General features: G+C 39.1%; 1 protein-coding gene and 1 long non-coding RNA gene across 2 annotated transcripts; one reads left to right on the top strand and one right to left on the bottom strand.

Annotated features, from left to right (window-relative positions):
• The first annotated feature begins 637 nt into the window (after positions 1–637).
• Positions 638–5,065, top strand: LOC124850103. The gene is made up of 2 exons (XR_007030944.1): positions 638–991; positions 1,440–5,065. It is a non-coding gene; the product is annotated as an uncharacterized LOC124850103 (long non-coding RNA).
• Positions 2,452–13,414, bottom strand: LOC118315114 (myosin heavy chain, fast skeletal muscle-like). The gene is made up of 40 exons (XM_047333020.1): positions 13,375–13,414; positions 12,528–12,749; positions 12,309–12,452; positions 12,061–12,217; positions 11,940–11,967; positions 11,750–11,858; positions 11,562–11,654; positions 11,412–11,475; positions 11,234–11,332; positions 11,043–11,146; positions 10,789–10,927; positions 10,549–10,667; positions 9,998–10,147; positions 9,734–9,904; positions 9,335–9,638; positions 9,181–9,245; positions 8,990–9,077; positions 8,767–8,884; positions 8,554–8,677; positions 8,148–8,284; positions 7,797–8,052; positions 7,471–7,713; positions 7,209–7,385; positions 6,976–7,121; positions 6,782–6,872; positions 6,289–6,678; positions 6,031–6,157; positions 5,820–5,938; positions 5,541–5,737; positions 5,078–5,261; positions 4,825–4,990; positions 4,562–4,686; positions 4,135–4,443; positions 3,832–4,035; positions 3,596–3,721; positions 3,338–3,508; positions 3,131–3,235; positions 2,944–3,039; positions 2,693–2,824; positions 2,452–2,574 (listed from the first exon to the last, which is right to left on the bottom strand). Exons 2-40 carry the CDS (start codon positions 12,732–12,734, stop codon positions 2,554–2,556), a joined length of 5,805 nt encoding a protein of 1,934 aa, XP_047188976.1. The 5' UTR covers positions 12,735–12,749; positions 13,375–13,414; the 3' UTR covers positions 2,452–2,553.
• Between the last annotated feature and the right edge of the window lie 1,878 nt (positions 13,415–15,292).

The raw sequence follows: 15,292 nt of genomic DNA, 5'->3' as shown, positions 1-15,292 counted from the left end.
TGGCGTGAGCAGGACACTGTTAAGGACTTTCTACGACACTGTGGTGGCATCTGCAATTTGCTATGCAGTGGTCTGTTGGGGCTGTGGAAGCACTGAGAGGGACAGAGAGAGACTGAGTAGGCTGGACAGGAGAGACGGCTCAGTCCTGGACTGCCCTCTGGACCCAATTGAGGAGGTGGGTGAGAGGAGGACGTTCCCTCTCACCCCCTCCACGAGACTGTAGGAGCCTTAAGCAGCTCCTTCAGCAACAGACTGCTGCACGCCCCAATGCAAGACGGAGCGCTACCACAGGTCCTTCATCCCGACATTTGTCAGACTCCATAATGACCATATTTAATGTAATACTCTTTTTTTCAGTACCAGTCCATGTATAGTATACTTCCGTTAAATACGCATATATTTATACAAATTTATTAATACGAATAATCCTAATATTTATTATTTTCAACCCACTGCACATTACTTTTGCACTCTATATATATGTACATCTCTTTTTGAAAACAGTTTTGTTCCTGTATTTTTAATTGTATTTTTGCTACCCTTTGTGATACTGTGCAGCTGCCACAGGTGAATTTCCAGGAGCGGGATGAATACAGTTTTCTATTCTATTCTATTCTATTCTATTTACCGTCGAGATGCGTTTCCCATGGACGTTGCTGCGTTCCATTGTACCTCGGAACTCGGATCTCCAACCACGGAAGTCGGGGTGGTGATTTTTTCCCCGACCTCCCGAGGTGGAATTCCGACTTGCAGGGGCGTTCCAGTTGCAATGTCCGACTCGGAGGTCATAATTCCGAGTTCCGAGACGTTACTGGAACGATAAACCCAACCTCCGAGTTCCGAGTGCCGAGTTCCGAGTTACAATGGAAGGCAGCATTAAATAGTACATCCGGGTGTTTCCTCAACTGCGCTTCAGGCTTCACAGCGGTGCTCCATCGGTTCAGTGCGCATGCGTGAGAGTTTGAAACCCAAACGCGCGAAGACCTCAGCGGTAGGCTAAACAACAACAAACTACTCATATGTGCCAATTCATATATTTGACTAATGTCAATATACGTTTTTAAACTATTGCGACCAAGCTTATTTCACTTTTATGACGGTTATTTTTTCCATTATTTTCATTTTAGCTAGCTAGCTAGTTAGGCTCAGTTTGTGGTCAACATTAAATGTTTGCTACTTTAGCTATCCAAGCTATGTGGCAGCTAACTAGCAGAGCCTGTATAATGTTAGACTGAAAGTGAGATGGTTAAAAATATGTACCAGCATTGAAGCAATTTCAAAGGGGGTACATTGTTAGATGTTAAACAAAGCTTGTTAATAATAAAATATACTGTATATACAGATGTATTTAAAAGCCCTTGTTTGGATATTACAATCTTGGGAATAGGACAAGACACTGATGGTTTCACATATGAATCTATTGGTTTGGTTGCTTTCAGAATGTGTTCAATGCTGCTGGTGTGTGTAAGTCGGAGCATAGCATCATTTCACCAGGAATATTATCTGTTGCTTTTCGCATCTATTCCGGCTATTCAAGATTTATTTTTCATCCAGAAACAGTGTGACAAACAAGGTGAGAAATCTCTCTCTATATATTCTGTCCATTAATGCAATATACGATGAAAGTACCTTTCTATTTTAAATGAACAGACTGTCATGCCATGAGCGTAATGGTAAAATGTGTTCGAGCGGCTGGTGTGTGTAAATCAGAGCATAGCCATATCACCATTAATATCATCTGCTGCTTTTCGCATCTAATCCTGCAATTGAGGATTTATTTTCATCGGAAACGGATGTGACTAACAAGGTGAGACACCTCTCTCTCTCTCTCTCTCTCTCTCTCTCTCTCTCTCTCTGTGTGTGTAACTGTTATGCCACTTCTATAATGTTGTATATCCACTGGGAAAAGATCAGTAGCTACCATGAGTTCGAACTGTTTTACAGTTAGCAAGTTAAACCCTGTCCCTTTGAGACCATTAAGGTAAAGGTTGACTTGGGAAATTGTCAAATCTTGCTCAAATATCTCTCAACCACTTCATTACTTCCTCTATTTTTTATAAATAATTATTAATCAGTTATTGATCCAGTGATTTTGTGCCAACCATTTCAAAGTTTTTTTTAACTTTTGTAGGTAATGTTTATTCAGGTGTGAACAATGTAATGTATATGTTCTGTCCAAATGTGATTTGTGGGTTGTCACTAATCCAAGGTAAAGTCTGTTTAATTTATTGAGCCCAGTATCTCAAGTCTTTGTCAAGGGTTTTCACAACCTGGACAGAGTTTGACACTCAGCGTTTTCCAGTTTTCCTTTCCCATCCAGACCGAGGACAGGAAAGAAAAGACTCCGCTAATTAACTCTTTTAAAGGGAAAATTATTTTTTGTTAAAAGGGTAGCGCAGAGCAGAGGTCCCTCTTCACAAATGGATGGACAAAAAAATAGGAAGATGAAAATAAGCATATAAACAACAATTTATTATCAATGGGTAAATATTTTATTTTACTAGCAGATTTCGTGTTGTATATGAATTGAAACAGGTGATCTGCCAGGGTGCATTACTCAGTTGCCTCTTTCCCCTAACAAACACAAACAAAGATAAGGTTTTGATCAGGTTAATTTCAAACACATTTGCAAGTTTCCCACATAATTAAGGTAAAATTTGTATTTGATAAATTTAAAGAATTGTGTATTTACCTTGCCAGAGTCACGGCTCTTGGCTCTCAGCTTATTGACCTGGGACTCTGCGATGTCAGCACGCTCCTCAGCCTCCTCCAGCTCATGTTGGACCTTCCTGCACTTCGACAGGTGAACATTGGCCTGCTCCTCCTAGAATACATTTCATAGTAAAATGTTTAATTGTTCAGACCAGGAGATGTATTTTACATGAAATATGACATAGTATCAAGTTTTATATTGTTTAAAAAAAATAAACATGTTGCCCTTACCGCTTCCTCAGCCTGCCTCTTGTAGGCCTTCACCTTGAGCTGCAACTTGTCAACCAGGTCCTGCAGCCTGGTAACGTTTTTCTTGTCCTCCTCAGTCTGTTGTAGAAAATACATACATTTTCATATTTTGATTAAAGTAAAGTATTAGAATTAATTTGTACTATATGATTTGAATATGAGAATATACCTGATAGGTGAGTTCTTTCACTCTCCTCTCGTATTTGCGGACACCCTTAACAGCATCTGCTCCACGTCTCTGCTCAGCCTCAACTTCTGTCTCCAGCTCACGCACCTTGAGAAAACCACAAAATGTATTTAGTGATTAGGATACAGGTGATTTTTATGTTTCCTTACCTTTGTTCATCTGTGTAAATTTGTGACCTGACTGTCTTACCCTAGACTCCAGTTTCTGGAGCTGCTTCTTGCCGCCCTTCATAGCCAGGTTCTCAGCCTCATCCAGACGGTGCTGCAGGTCCTTAACAGCGACCTCCAGGTTCTTCTTCATCCTCTCCAGGTGAGCGCTCGTATCCTGCTCCTTCTTCAGCTCTTCTGCCATCATTGCGGCCTACCAAGCATAAAGTTTAAATTAGAAGTGTCATGAAAAAAGCACATTTTAGCAGGAGTGCAATAGTGATAGGAAATGTAAGCCTACATCAGTGATGGCCTTCTTAGCCTTGTCCTCTGCATTCCTTGCTTCCTGAACAGTGTCATCAACTTCACTCTGGATCTGGACCAGGTCAGTCTCAAGCTTCTTCTTGGTGTTCAGAAGGCTTGTGTTCTAAAAGAGGAAAACATTGAGTCATTAATGTCACCAAATGCTTGATTTCTATGTTATTTTAAAACTCATTTTATTTATTAATTATAGGAAATAATAATTGTATTGTTCACCTGAGAGTGCAGAAGTCCAACACGCTCACTGGCATCCACTAGTTCCTGTTCAGCGATTTTGCGACCTCTCTCTGTCTGTTCCAGAGCAGCTCTAAGTTCATCAATTTCAGCCACCATGAGACCGTTCCTGCGATCCACCATAGCAGCTTGTTCCTTGAGGTCATCCTGGGCTCTGACAGCATCGTCAAGGTGCAGTTGAGCATCCTAGGGAAAAGAATATCAAGACAATATTCACATGAACACCATAATAAAGGTTCACCCACTACTCTGTAGTATTTACAACGTTTCTATGTTTAACAATACCTTCAGCTGTGCCTGCACATTCCTCAGCTGCTTCTGGGACTCAGCAGCCTGGCGATTGGCATGGCTGAGCTGAATCTCCATCTCATTCAGGTCTCCCTCCATCTTCTTCTTGATTCTCAGGGCGTCGTTCCTGCTCCTGACCTCAGAATCCAGAGTGCTCTGCATGGAGTCAATCACCCTCTGACTGTTTCTCTTGATCTGCTCCATCTCCTCATCTTTTTCTGCCAGCTTCCTGTCCACCTCACCCTTGATCTGGTTGAGTTCCAGCTGGACACGCAGGATCTTGGACTCTTCATGTTCCAGAGTTCCCTGAATATATCAATATGTAAAAAAAATAATCTTCGCCTTCAGACTTTTCATACCAATTTACAGTATTTTTCCACAATTTGTATTTTATTTATTCTTTGGAAAATATGTTAAAATGAACCTCTGCTTCCTCAAGAGCTGTCTGGATCTCAGCTTTCTCTGTCTCCACCTGCTTCTTGGTCTTTTCCAGCTCATGGATGCTTTTGCCAGTCTCACCAATCTGTTCAGTCAGATCAGAGATCTCCTCTGCAGAGAAACACATGTGTTGAATATAATCAAGCCTTAAAATATAAAATATGAATACTTTATTTTAACACATACAGACATATGTTGAATACAATCTAATTGAATTATAATTGCTGACAAATTCGGGTAGGAACTCACGTTGCAAGTTCTTGTTTTCACGCTTCATGGTCTCCAGCTGATCCAGAGATTCCTCATAAGAGTTCTTCATCTTGAACAGCTCAGTGCCAAGAGAACGAGCCTCCTTCTGAGCTCCTTCAAGTTCTGACTGACCCTCCTCGTGCTTTTGTTTCCACTCTGCCAAAACCTGAATGACACAATTTATACTGTTCAGTTTGATATGTAGAAATAAAAAAGTCCCCAAAAAATTAAATGAATTTTACGACGAAGCCACCTTGTCAAAGTTCCTCTGCTTCTTGTCCAGGTTAGCAGCCAGCCCATTAGCCCTCTCAACATCTATCATGAGGTCCTCAACCTCACTCTGGAGCCTCTGTTTGGTTTTCTCCAGAGATGCACACTTGGAGTTTACAGCCTCGATCTGTTCCTCAGCCTCCTGAAGACGCTGGGCAAGCTTTTTCCTTTTGAAATATAAAAAAAATTACATTTGTCTCTTAACGAAAACCTTGAATTTACAAATACCTCGTAATTTTTACAGATACTATATTTTTTGTATATTATTAAAGAATTTAGATAAACACTAAATTGGTGCTGCATAGCAAAGTGTTACTTAACAAATAACAAGAAAATAACTTAATGTTTCAATAAATTGGATGTGCTAATATTGACCCCAGCCATTTTCTGTTGAGCTACAAGTAATGCCACACATCAGGAAATTGAACTACTTGAATTTCACTCACTTGGACTCTTCAAGCTCCTCAGTGCGCTGGATAGCATCAGTTTCATACTTAGTTCTCCACTGAGCCACCTCACTGTTGGCCTTGGACATTCCACGCTGCAGCTCAGCCTTGGCCTCCTGCTCCTCCTCAAACTGTTCCCTCAGCAGATCACAGTCATGGCGGGCTGATTGCAGTCCATGGGCAAGAGCATTCTTGGCCTAATATGATAAATATAATTGAATGTACGTAATATCTAAATCTTTTTAAAAAAATACCAGGACATTTTTAACTTTTCCTTACCTTAACCTCCTCCTCAATTTGTCTCTTCAGCTCCTCAACCTGTTGTGTGAAGGCCTGTTTGCCTCTGGTCAACTGGGAGACAAGAGCTTCCTTCTCTTCAATTTGACGGCCAAATTCACCTTGTGTGATAAAATGATCACACATTACTTTATATTCAGTTTCTCTGTCAGACACTGAAGATCACTGTAGTTTAACACTGTCTGATACATACCATTTTCTGTCAGGAGACGTGCTTTCTGTGCACCCACGTCATTGATTTGACGGACATTTTCATCATTCTTGGTCTTAATTTCGCTAAGTTGGTCCTCAAGAGTACGGCACATCTTTTCAAGATTTCCCTTGAGAGGAAAATTAAACAGAAAAGCGACTTTATTTGCTATACAAGTATATCAACCATAATGTTATTTCATGTATAGATCATATACATTTACATTACATTAAATACTATACTATTTAATTTATTATATACCTTTGCTTTGGCAACAGCCTCCATGTTGCTGGAGAGGTCGTCAATCTCCATCTTGTATTCACTCTTTTCTTTTTCAAGCTTCTGCTTGACACGCTGGAGGTTGTCGATCTGCTCTCCCAGCTCAGCAACGCTGTCAGCCTGCTTCTTGCGAAGAGCGGCAGCAGTGGCTTCATGCTGCAGAGTGGACTCCTCAAGGTCACGACGGAGCTTCTGGAACTCAGCCTCACGCTTCTTGTTCATCTCAATCTGAGCAGCAGTGGCACCACCAGCCTCCTCCAGCCTCTCACTGATCTCCTCCAGTTCCCTGGAGAGATCAGCCCTCTGCTTCTCAACCTTGGCACGAGCTGCACGCTCAGCCTCAATCTCCTCCTCCAGTTCCTCAATACGGGCCTGTTAAATGTAAATGCATTGTCTTTCAGTCAACTTTCAATGATGAAACACAACATACTAAAAACATGCGGTAATGTTATATGTAACACAATATGTCAATAACCTGAAGCTCCTTGATCTTCTTCTGAAGCTGAGCGCCCATTGACTGCTCATCCTCAATCTTGCTTAGGAGTTGACTGGTTTCAAAGTCCTTCCTGTGAGAGTGACAAAAATCATAGTAAGCACTCATACATGCTATTAAAAATGTCTAGAATAATTATGGTTATTTTAATGGGGAAGGAAACTAAATGAAGTTACTTTTTCAGTTTCTCGTCCGACTGCTGCTTGTCATTCTCAAGATCCATGATGGATTCCTGGGCCAGTTTCAGATCACCCTCCAGCTTTCTCTTGGCTCTTTCAAGGTCCATACGCAGCTTCTTCTCTTGTTCCAAAGAACCCTCAAGCTGAACATTGACACATGGAGTTTTTAATTATCCTGTTCAAAATAAAAGTCTTGATTTATAAGCCTTAGTGAGTAAGTTTAAACTTACATCATCGACTTGCTGCTCAAGCTTGGTCTTGGCCTTGGTCAAAGTGTTGACTTTGTCTTCCTCAGCCTGGAGGTCATCCAGAGTCTGCTGATGTGCCTCCTGAAGGGCTTTCTTCTCCTTGGTCAGCTTAGCAATGCTCTCATCTTGAGATGCCATCTCCTCCGTCAGGTTCTTGACCTATATTCCCATGCAAGTTATTGTTATTAAACAGATAATAATCCTAATTTTATTTGATGTGCTTGATATATTAATATTTACAAACCTTGTTCTCAGTGGCGTGTTTCTCCTTCTCCACCTTGGCCAATGTAAGCTCCAGATCATCAATATCCTTCTTAAGCTCAGAACATTCATCCTCCAGCTTTCTCTTCTTGGCAGTAAGCTCGGCATTGATTTCCTCTTCATCCTCCAGTCTCTCAGTTGTTTCTTTGAGTTTGGCCTCCATCTGAATCTTACTCTTGATGAGTCCCTCACATCTTTCCTCAGCATCGTTTAGATTCTCTGATTCCTGTCATTGTATGTACACATGAAATGTTAGCACATCAAATTTTGATCCACAAAGTTACAGCAGTCAGTCTGATGTGTACTTACGGATGCCACTTGGAGCTGCAGATCATTCTTCTCCTGCAGAAGAGACACCATCTTCTCTTCCAGTTCCTTCTTCTTGGCCAGGGCAGTAGCCAAATCTGTGGTCATCTTATCATAGTTCTCTTTCATGTTAGCCAGCTCCTTCTCAGTTTCAGCAGTCTTCAGCAGAGGCTTGATCTTGTAGTACACTTTCATCCATGGCCAATGTTTCACATTCATGAATGAGCGGACGTTGTACTGGATGGTATAGACTGCTTCCCTGTGGACAAAATAAAAATTGTAATTAAATTGATTTGTTGACCCCCCCCCCCCCACCCCCATGACTGTGTCCATAGTTATTGGTTTTAGACATGCCTCCTTGCTGTCATCTTCACAAATTCCTTTCTCATGAGGTAAGCACGGCAGAGAGCCTGGGTCATTGTGACCAGCGTTGCCAGCTTGTCATCTCTCATCTCCTCAAGGGTACCAAGCAGACCAGCCTTGAAGAACACCTGAATAAACAGAAAATAGAAACAGACTTTTAAGTATCCCAAATCGTTGAAGACTCATAAGGAAAAGGTATTTCATAAATAGCCATGTGATGACTGCTCTGTATCTATACCACAGATTAATAATTTCATTTTTACATGTGGTCAAACTTTGGACAAAATTATTTAAACCACATGAAAAAGTTTGAAGTACACTACAAGTTAACAGCCAAGCAGGTGTCAATTCTTTTTATTATTATACTGAATTTAAACAAGGAATGCATGGGTCTTACCTTTGTGTGTCCAAATTTGTACTCATCATGGTTAACATCAATTGATCCAAGCAGCTTCTCTGCAGCCTTCTTGTTGTCAATGAACTGGCCCTCAGGGATGACACTGGCATTCAATACCTTGTACCTTTTATGAGAGGAGTAATGGTGTTTGTGAGTTTTTGTTTTGTAGTTTGTTTCAAACAGTGTAAATGTTCAAAATAAATTAATTGATACCTCTGCTTAAAGTCAGCATAAAGGATTCTGCTGGGGAAACCTTTTCTGCAGATTCTGATACCCTCCAGCACACCATTACACCTGAGCTGGTGGATGACCAGGAAGTTCTCCATCAGACCTGTAGTAAAGACATTTCATAACTTCTTGAAATTGCACAAAATTAGATAAACCATTAAAACAAAACCAAGCTATTCAGCAAAAACTAAATTGAAATGATGCATACCTGGAGTCTTGGACTCATTGGGAATCAGGCAGCGCACAAAGTGAGGATGGGTGCTCCTCAAGTTAGTCATCAGCTTGCCCAAGTTCTCCTATAGATACAGAATAGTAAGTCTTGTCATGAAATCTAACATTTTAGTTTGTGTATGAACTGAGATGTGATGTTATTCCTCAGTTTGCAATATTAAAGCTTACCCTAAACTGTGAAGACACAGTCTGCATAGAACCACCCTTCTTCTTGCCTCCCTTCTTGGTAGTATCTTTAGATAATTTGAAGTAGAAACATTTTGTTAGAACAATATAATCATCAAATATGTTTTAATTTATTGAAGTTAATTAAGTATCATACCCTCAGCAGCAGGAGGAGGATACAGGACAGCCACCAGTTTAACTGAGGACTTTGCGTACAGCTGCAGAACAGACTCATTCAGTGGGTCCTTGTTCTTGTCCAGCCAGCCAGAGATATTATAGTCCACAGTACCAGCATAGTGCACCAGGGAGAAGTGGGCCTCAGCCTTGCCCTTGGCGGGTTTTGGCTTCTCAAATGCTCTGTTTTTGCCAAGATGCTGATCATAGAGCTTATTCTTGAAGGATGTGTCTGTAGCTTTGGGGAACATGCACTCCTCTTCAAGGATGGAGAAGATGCCCATGGGCTTGATGAAAATGCAAAGAATATATCAGTATATCATGACTTGACAAGATTCTTTAGCAGAATTACAAACAGTAATATCCCCAAATGTATGTGTACCTTTTCAATCAGCTCAATGCAGGCAGCCAAGTCCATGCCAAAGTCAATGAACTCCCAGATAATACCCTCCTTCTTGTACTCCTCTTGCTCCAGGACGAACATGTGGTGGTTGAAGAACTGTTGCAGTTTCTCATTGGTGAAGTTGATGCACAGCTGCTCCAAGGTGTTGAACTGCGAGGGGACAAATAGTCAGCATAAACCCTCACAGGCAATAAGGAAGACTTGCTCATATTTCAATGATGGGTTGTGGGGGATGAAACTTACATCAAAGATTTCAAAGCCAGCAATATCCAGGACACCAATGTAAGAGTTCCTTTGCTGCTTAGTGTCCAACATCTGGTTGATACGGATAACCATCCACAAGAACATCCTCTCATAGATAGACTTGGCCAGGGCTGTCACTGAGTTTGACACCTGCAGAAAACAATATGACATTTTTAGACAGCTTTGTAAATTCTGTATTACTTTTATCCTGAGCTTCTTCTGATAGAAATTAATCAAACAATCATAATATATATATATACTATGTCTCTGATGACACTTGATTTATTGCACATTGTGCATCTAGCATTTAATGTTTAAACCCTATTGAAGTTTTTATTTTAATGAAATCTGTTCTGCTGTCATACTGTTTTCAAATAGATATCTCTGATGACAATAGATTTACTGCACATTAGCATTTAATGTTCAACCCCCCAAAGAAGGAAATAATTTAACACTGCCATTGCATTTTTATGAACTCTGTTCAACTGTAATTCCTGAACCTACCATGAATTCAGTTTCAATTCAAAACACTATTAATAATTTATGTTTACCTGAGGTACAGTCTGTCCCTTGGTGACATACTCATTTCCGACCTTCACTCTGGGATAGCACAGAGCCTTCAGCATGTCAGCAGAGTTCAGACCCAACAAATAAGCAACCTTATCAGCATCTGAAAATACATTAATCATACACAGTTAATACATTCCATTTTGACAGTGATTGTCCCTCATGATAGAACAGAAGCCAGTGTGATTGAGAATTTAAATACTTAAAAATAAATAAATACTTGCCTTCTGTGCCATCAGGCTCAGCCTGCTCCTCACGCTGCTTCTGCTTGAACTTCATGTTACCATGGTGGAGCACAGCACCAGTCAGCTTGTAGATGCCTGTCTTGTCTTCAGCAGTGAAGCCCAGGATATCAATAGCGTTCTGTGTTCAGAAGAATAATCCACAAAACATCAGGACTTTAGAATATGCATTGAAAAGATCACTTTATATATCACATCAAATGCTTGCAACATGTTAAAATATTAAGATCACTCACATCAGTGGCTTCCAGCTCAACTTTGTCATCAATGCTGGCTACAGTGATCTGACCCATGCTGATCAGTGGGAAGTCATAGGGGTTGGTTGTGATGAGGGCCATGTCTGAAAATCAAAGAAGGGGTAAAAAATTCAATACAGTTTTTCACAAAAAGTCTGTTTCAAAATTGTGTATCAACTCTATTAGCTTACCAATAAGCCCAGGTATGTGGTTTGTCATCATCTGGTAGAAGATGTGGTAACCTCTCTCATCAGACAGCTGGTATGTTACTCTTGACTTCTCCAGCAGATCTAAGAATGTTGTTCATTAGTCTCAACCTGGCCAATTCTCAATTTCAGCCTTTTGTTTTCTATGAGGATTGTTACTTACATGTCTCAATATCAGCACTAGCCAGTTTGCCAGTTGTGCCGAAATGAATTCTGATGAATTTACCCTGTTTACAGTAGAGGAATTGTTATTCTTCCCACACAGCCAATGTTTAACAAGAATTTTCTTTTGTAAAAATCAATCCATACTTACAAAACGAGACGAGTTGTCATTCCTCACAGTTTTGGCATTACCGTAGGCCTCCAGCAGGGGATTGGCTGCAATAATCTGATCCTCCAGTGAACCCTATAATCCAAGTTTAGAAATGAAATCAGAAAAGGACTTTCCTTCTGGTTTCATACTCTATACTGCTACTACTCTATCTTGTCATCATAACATACTTGAATTTTGCCAGCTTCTGGCTTCTTCTTATCTCCTCCCACTGAGATTGTTGCAAAGTATTGGATGACACGCTTGGTGTTCACAGTCTTTCCAGCACCAGATTCTCCACTGGGTATAAACACAGACTTATAAGAATTTGATCGAGATATTTGACGATGTGAAACAAAGTCAAACATTTGTCAAACTTACGTGATCAAAACAGACTGGTTCTCCCTATCTGTTAAAATAGAAAACAATGAATTGACTATGTATTTCTGCAACAGAAACCTCAAATGATTACAAATTCCGCAATGTAAAGTTAAGGACCTACCAGTAAGCATGTTCTGAAAAGCGTTGTCAGAGACAGAGAAGATGTGGGGTGGAGCCTCCATACGCTTCTTGCCTCTATAGGCACTTACAACTTCAGCATCGTACACTGGGAGCCACTTATAGGGGTTCACGGTGGCACAGAACAATCCAGAGTAGGTCTGAAATTGATTGTTGACATATAACAGTTAATTCTTTATATGGTTTTTCAATTTCAGTATTTCTCATAGTTCTTAAGAAATATTGTCTTACGTAGATCATCCATGCTGCATAACGCTCTTTGAGATTATACAGGACAGAGGCTTCATTGAGATGGGTCATCATGGCCATGTCCTCAATTTTGTCGTACTTGGGAGGGTTCATTGGAGTGACGTCATCTTCTTTAACTGTCCTCTCCTGCAACATGACATTGGTCACAATTAGAAATTATCACATTTAACTTCTAGTTGAGTCTGACTTTGTGATACAAACCTCCTGAGTGTCCAGGACTTTGACAGTGACTTTGCCACCATCTTTCTTGATGATTTGTCCCTTCACGTACAGCTCTTTGGCATCGGCCACATAGCAGGCAGCCTTGGCATCAAATGGTTTGTTTTGAGCCTCAATTCTCTCCTTCTCTGGCTTACGGAGGTAAATGGCAGCTTTGCCATAAACGGCCATCTCTGCGTCCGTACTCATGGTGGCAGATTACTTCTGTGAGTTAATAACAAATAACAGTTGTCTTAATTATCTATGTCAAAACTACTATCATCAGCGAATGTATAAGAACAAGTACATAAAGGGGTATTAAGTGATCTTAATCCAATACACTTCATGTAAAATTCTGTGAATATTTCCTCACGCTCAGCTATCTGTCAGTTCTTTGTTTGCTAAATTGAAAACAAAAGAAATGGTGTGTACTGCACCCCACAACAATGCGTGTACAGTTTGATATCATCATTCCCCGACACGTTAAGAGACTTGCTAGTGAATAATGCTAAAACTCAAGGGTTTTGGCATAGTGGTGTGCAGATTGCACAGCATTTCTTATTCCCGAGGTTGCGGGTTCAAGGCTCGGTTAGTGCAGTAAAATCATAAACAACAACAAAGAGAAACAAGCTTTCTCCAAAATTGCTTACTGCCCCTTTAATTAACATATCTTTTTTCAATTTACGTCTGTCCTTCAACATAAGTGACTGGACCTGTGCTGAATTATTATTGATATTGTTCACACTAACTTGCATTTTTGACAAAAGTGGATTGATTAAGATTAACTAATCAACTACACCAAATGTTTCGCATGAAATGCATATTCATGAAAATAAAGAGTTTCTCATACCTGACCCTCTTTATGTCAAAAGTCTGTTATATTCCACAATCCTGTTGAAATCATATAATATATTTTCAGTTACTGATGCAAGTTTAAAAGCAACAATTTGTTCAATTGGCATATTGCTGATATATAGAAATATATATACAATTAAAAATATTTAAATACTCTCAAGCAGACAGAAGATAAGCCTACCACAAGCTGGAGTCGTCAAGGATCTTCTACCACACACTGCAAAGTATTGGACTCCTTATATTGGTTTCAAAGTGCACATGCTGCAAAAGTTAATTATGGGACCTGTTCCAAATGTGGTGTGGATAACAGTTGTGGCAGACAGCCAAATGCAGCATGCGTTGATGCACCATATGTTCAAGATTTTAGAAAAGCAAATTCCTTTTTCTAAATTTTTTTTTATTCAAAATGTATTTTCTTGGTCTCTTGCTTTTGAATACAGTTATTCTAATTAATTCATATTGCTTTACGCCTTGCCACAACAAGACCTTCATAGGCTTTATTTTTGTTGCATCTTTATAAGTCTAATCATTAAAGTTTTGTTGTTTTGGTTGTAAAACATTTAGAACTTTCTATAATCTTTCACTGAACATTTTGATTTATTTTGTTTCTATTATAAGGTTGCAAATGGAATCCAAGTTGACTCCAGCTGTTGTCCTTTGTGAACTAGTGAGATTTAATTTACATGCACAGTAATTATTTACCTCGATCAACCTCTTCTTTGTATTCATAAGGCTTAAAGTCTCCTGTTAAAAAAGGATACCTGGTGCAAACACTTATTTGATTTGTGAAACATTGAATGAGTTGAGTAATCCATCATAGTCGGTTGCAACACCAGCTGCTGCTGCGTTTTAGATGATTTCAGAGAATTCCTTATATCCTCAATGTCTGCCACCAACAGACTGACTACTCTTAGTGGGGGATTATATTTGTATCCCTATTTAATGTAATATAAGTCCTGTAAACAGGAAATGAATTCCTTAAAAACATTAATGTAACTCCATGGTTTGATTTCATGGCAATGTATTTTTTAGATGTTTTTCAGACTTAGCTAGTTTGACTTAAAAAATATGCTCAATAATAACTTAACTTCAATCAATTATATTATCTTATGTTAAAAAAGACATGTTGAAAATTAGTTAAAACTTCAAAGTGTAAAGCTCTTTATAGTCATTGTAGATTCAATATTTAAATAAATAGATAGATAGATAGATAGATAGATACTTTATTCATCCTAAGCTGGGAAATTATTAATATAAAAATGTTTCATGGATTAAAAAAGTGTTGCTCTTATAAACATTATACTGTATAACAGTTCTCTATGTTTGAACTATTGTGGTCTGAAGGATTAGCAGATCATTTCACCACAAATACAGCTTACTAGGTCTTCTGCACTCAAAGACGTGGATTGGAATCCTAGCATTGAATGTGTTTCACTTACAAAGCAGAAGTTAAAAAGGTTTGAGGTATTTGTCAAAATATTTAATTCAACAAATTTGGGTGCTTCATTTAATTTGCATATTTTTTTAAAGAAATTACTTAATTTGTTTGAGTAAAATTATGGTTTATTAAAATTGTAAATACAAAGTTGTGCAAATAGTTAAAAATTACATTAATAATGATGATAATGATAATAGTTAAGAGGAAATTTCTTCATAAGAAATACATAATGAAAACTATATTATTAACTATTTCTTTTGATTAAGTGTAAGAGATATGAATGTGTTGTATACTCATATGTCAAGCTATACACACTTACTGACTCTGCAGACATTTTAAAGCAAATACATTTCTAGCTCACACATCAGTGGACTGTAAGTCCCTGCACTGCATTTTTAAAAAAAAAAAAAAATGTCCACATTATACTTTCACCCAATAAAGTGTTATTTTAAATATGATGTCTTTTCTGACAAAG

Source organism: Scophthalmus maximus, chromosome 7, assembly GCF_022379125.1.
Source record: "Scophthalmus maximus strain ysfricsl-2021 chromosome 7, ASM2237912v1, whole genome shotgun sequence".
Classification (NCBI taxonomy): Eukaryota; Metazoa; Chordata; class Actinopteri; order Pleuronectiformes; family Scophthalmidae; genus Scophthalmus; species Scophthalmus maximus.
This window is presented reverse-complemented; position numbering and strand designations above follow the sequence as displayed.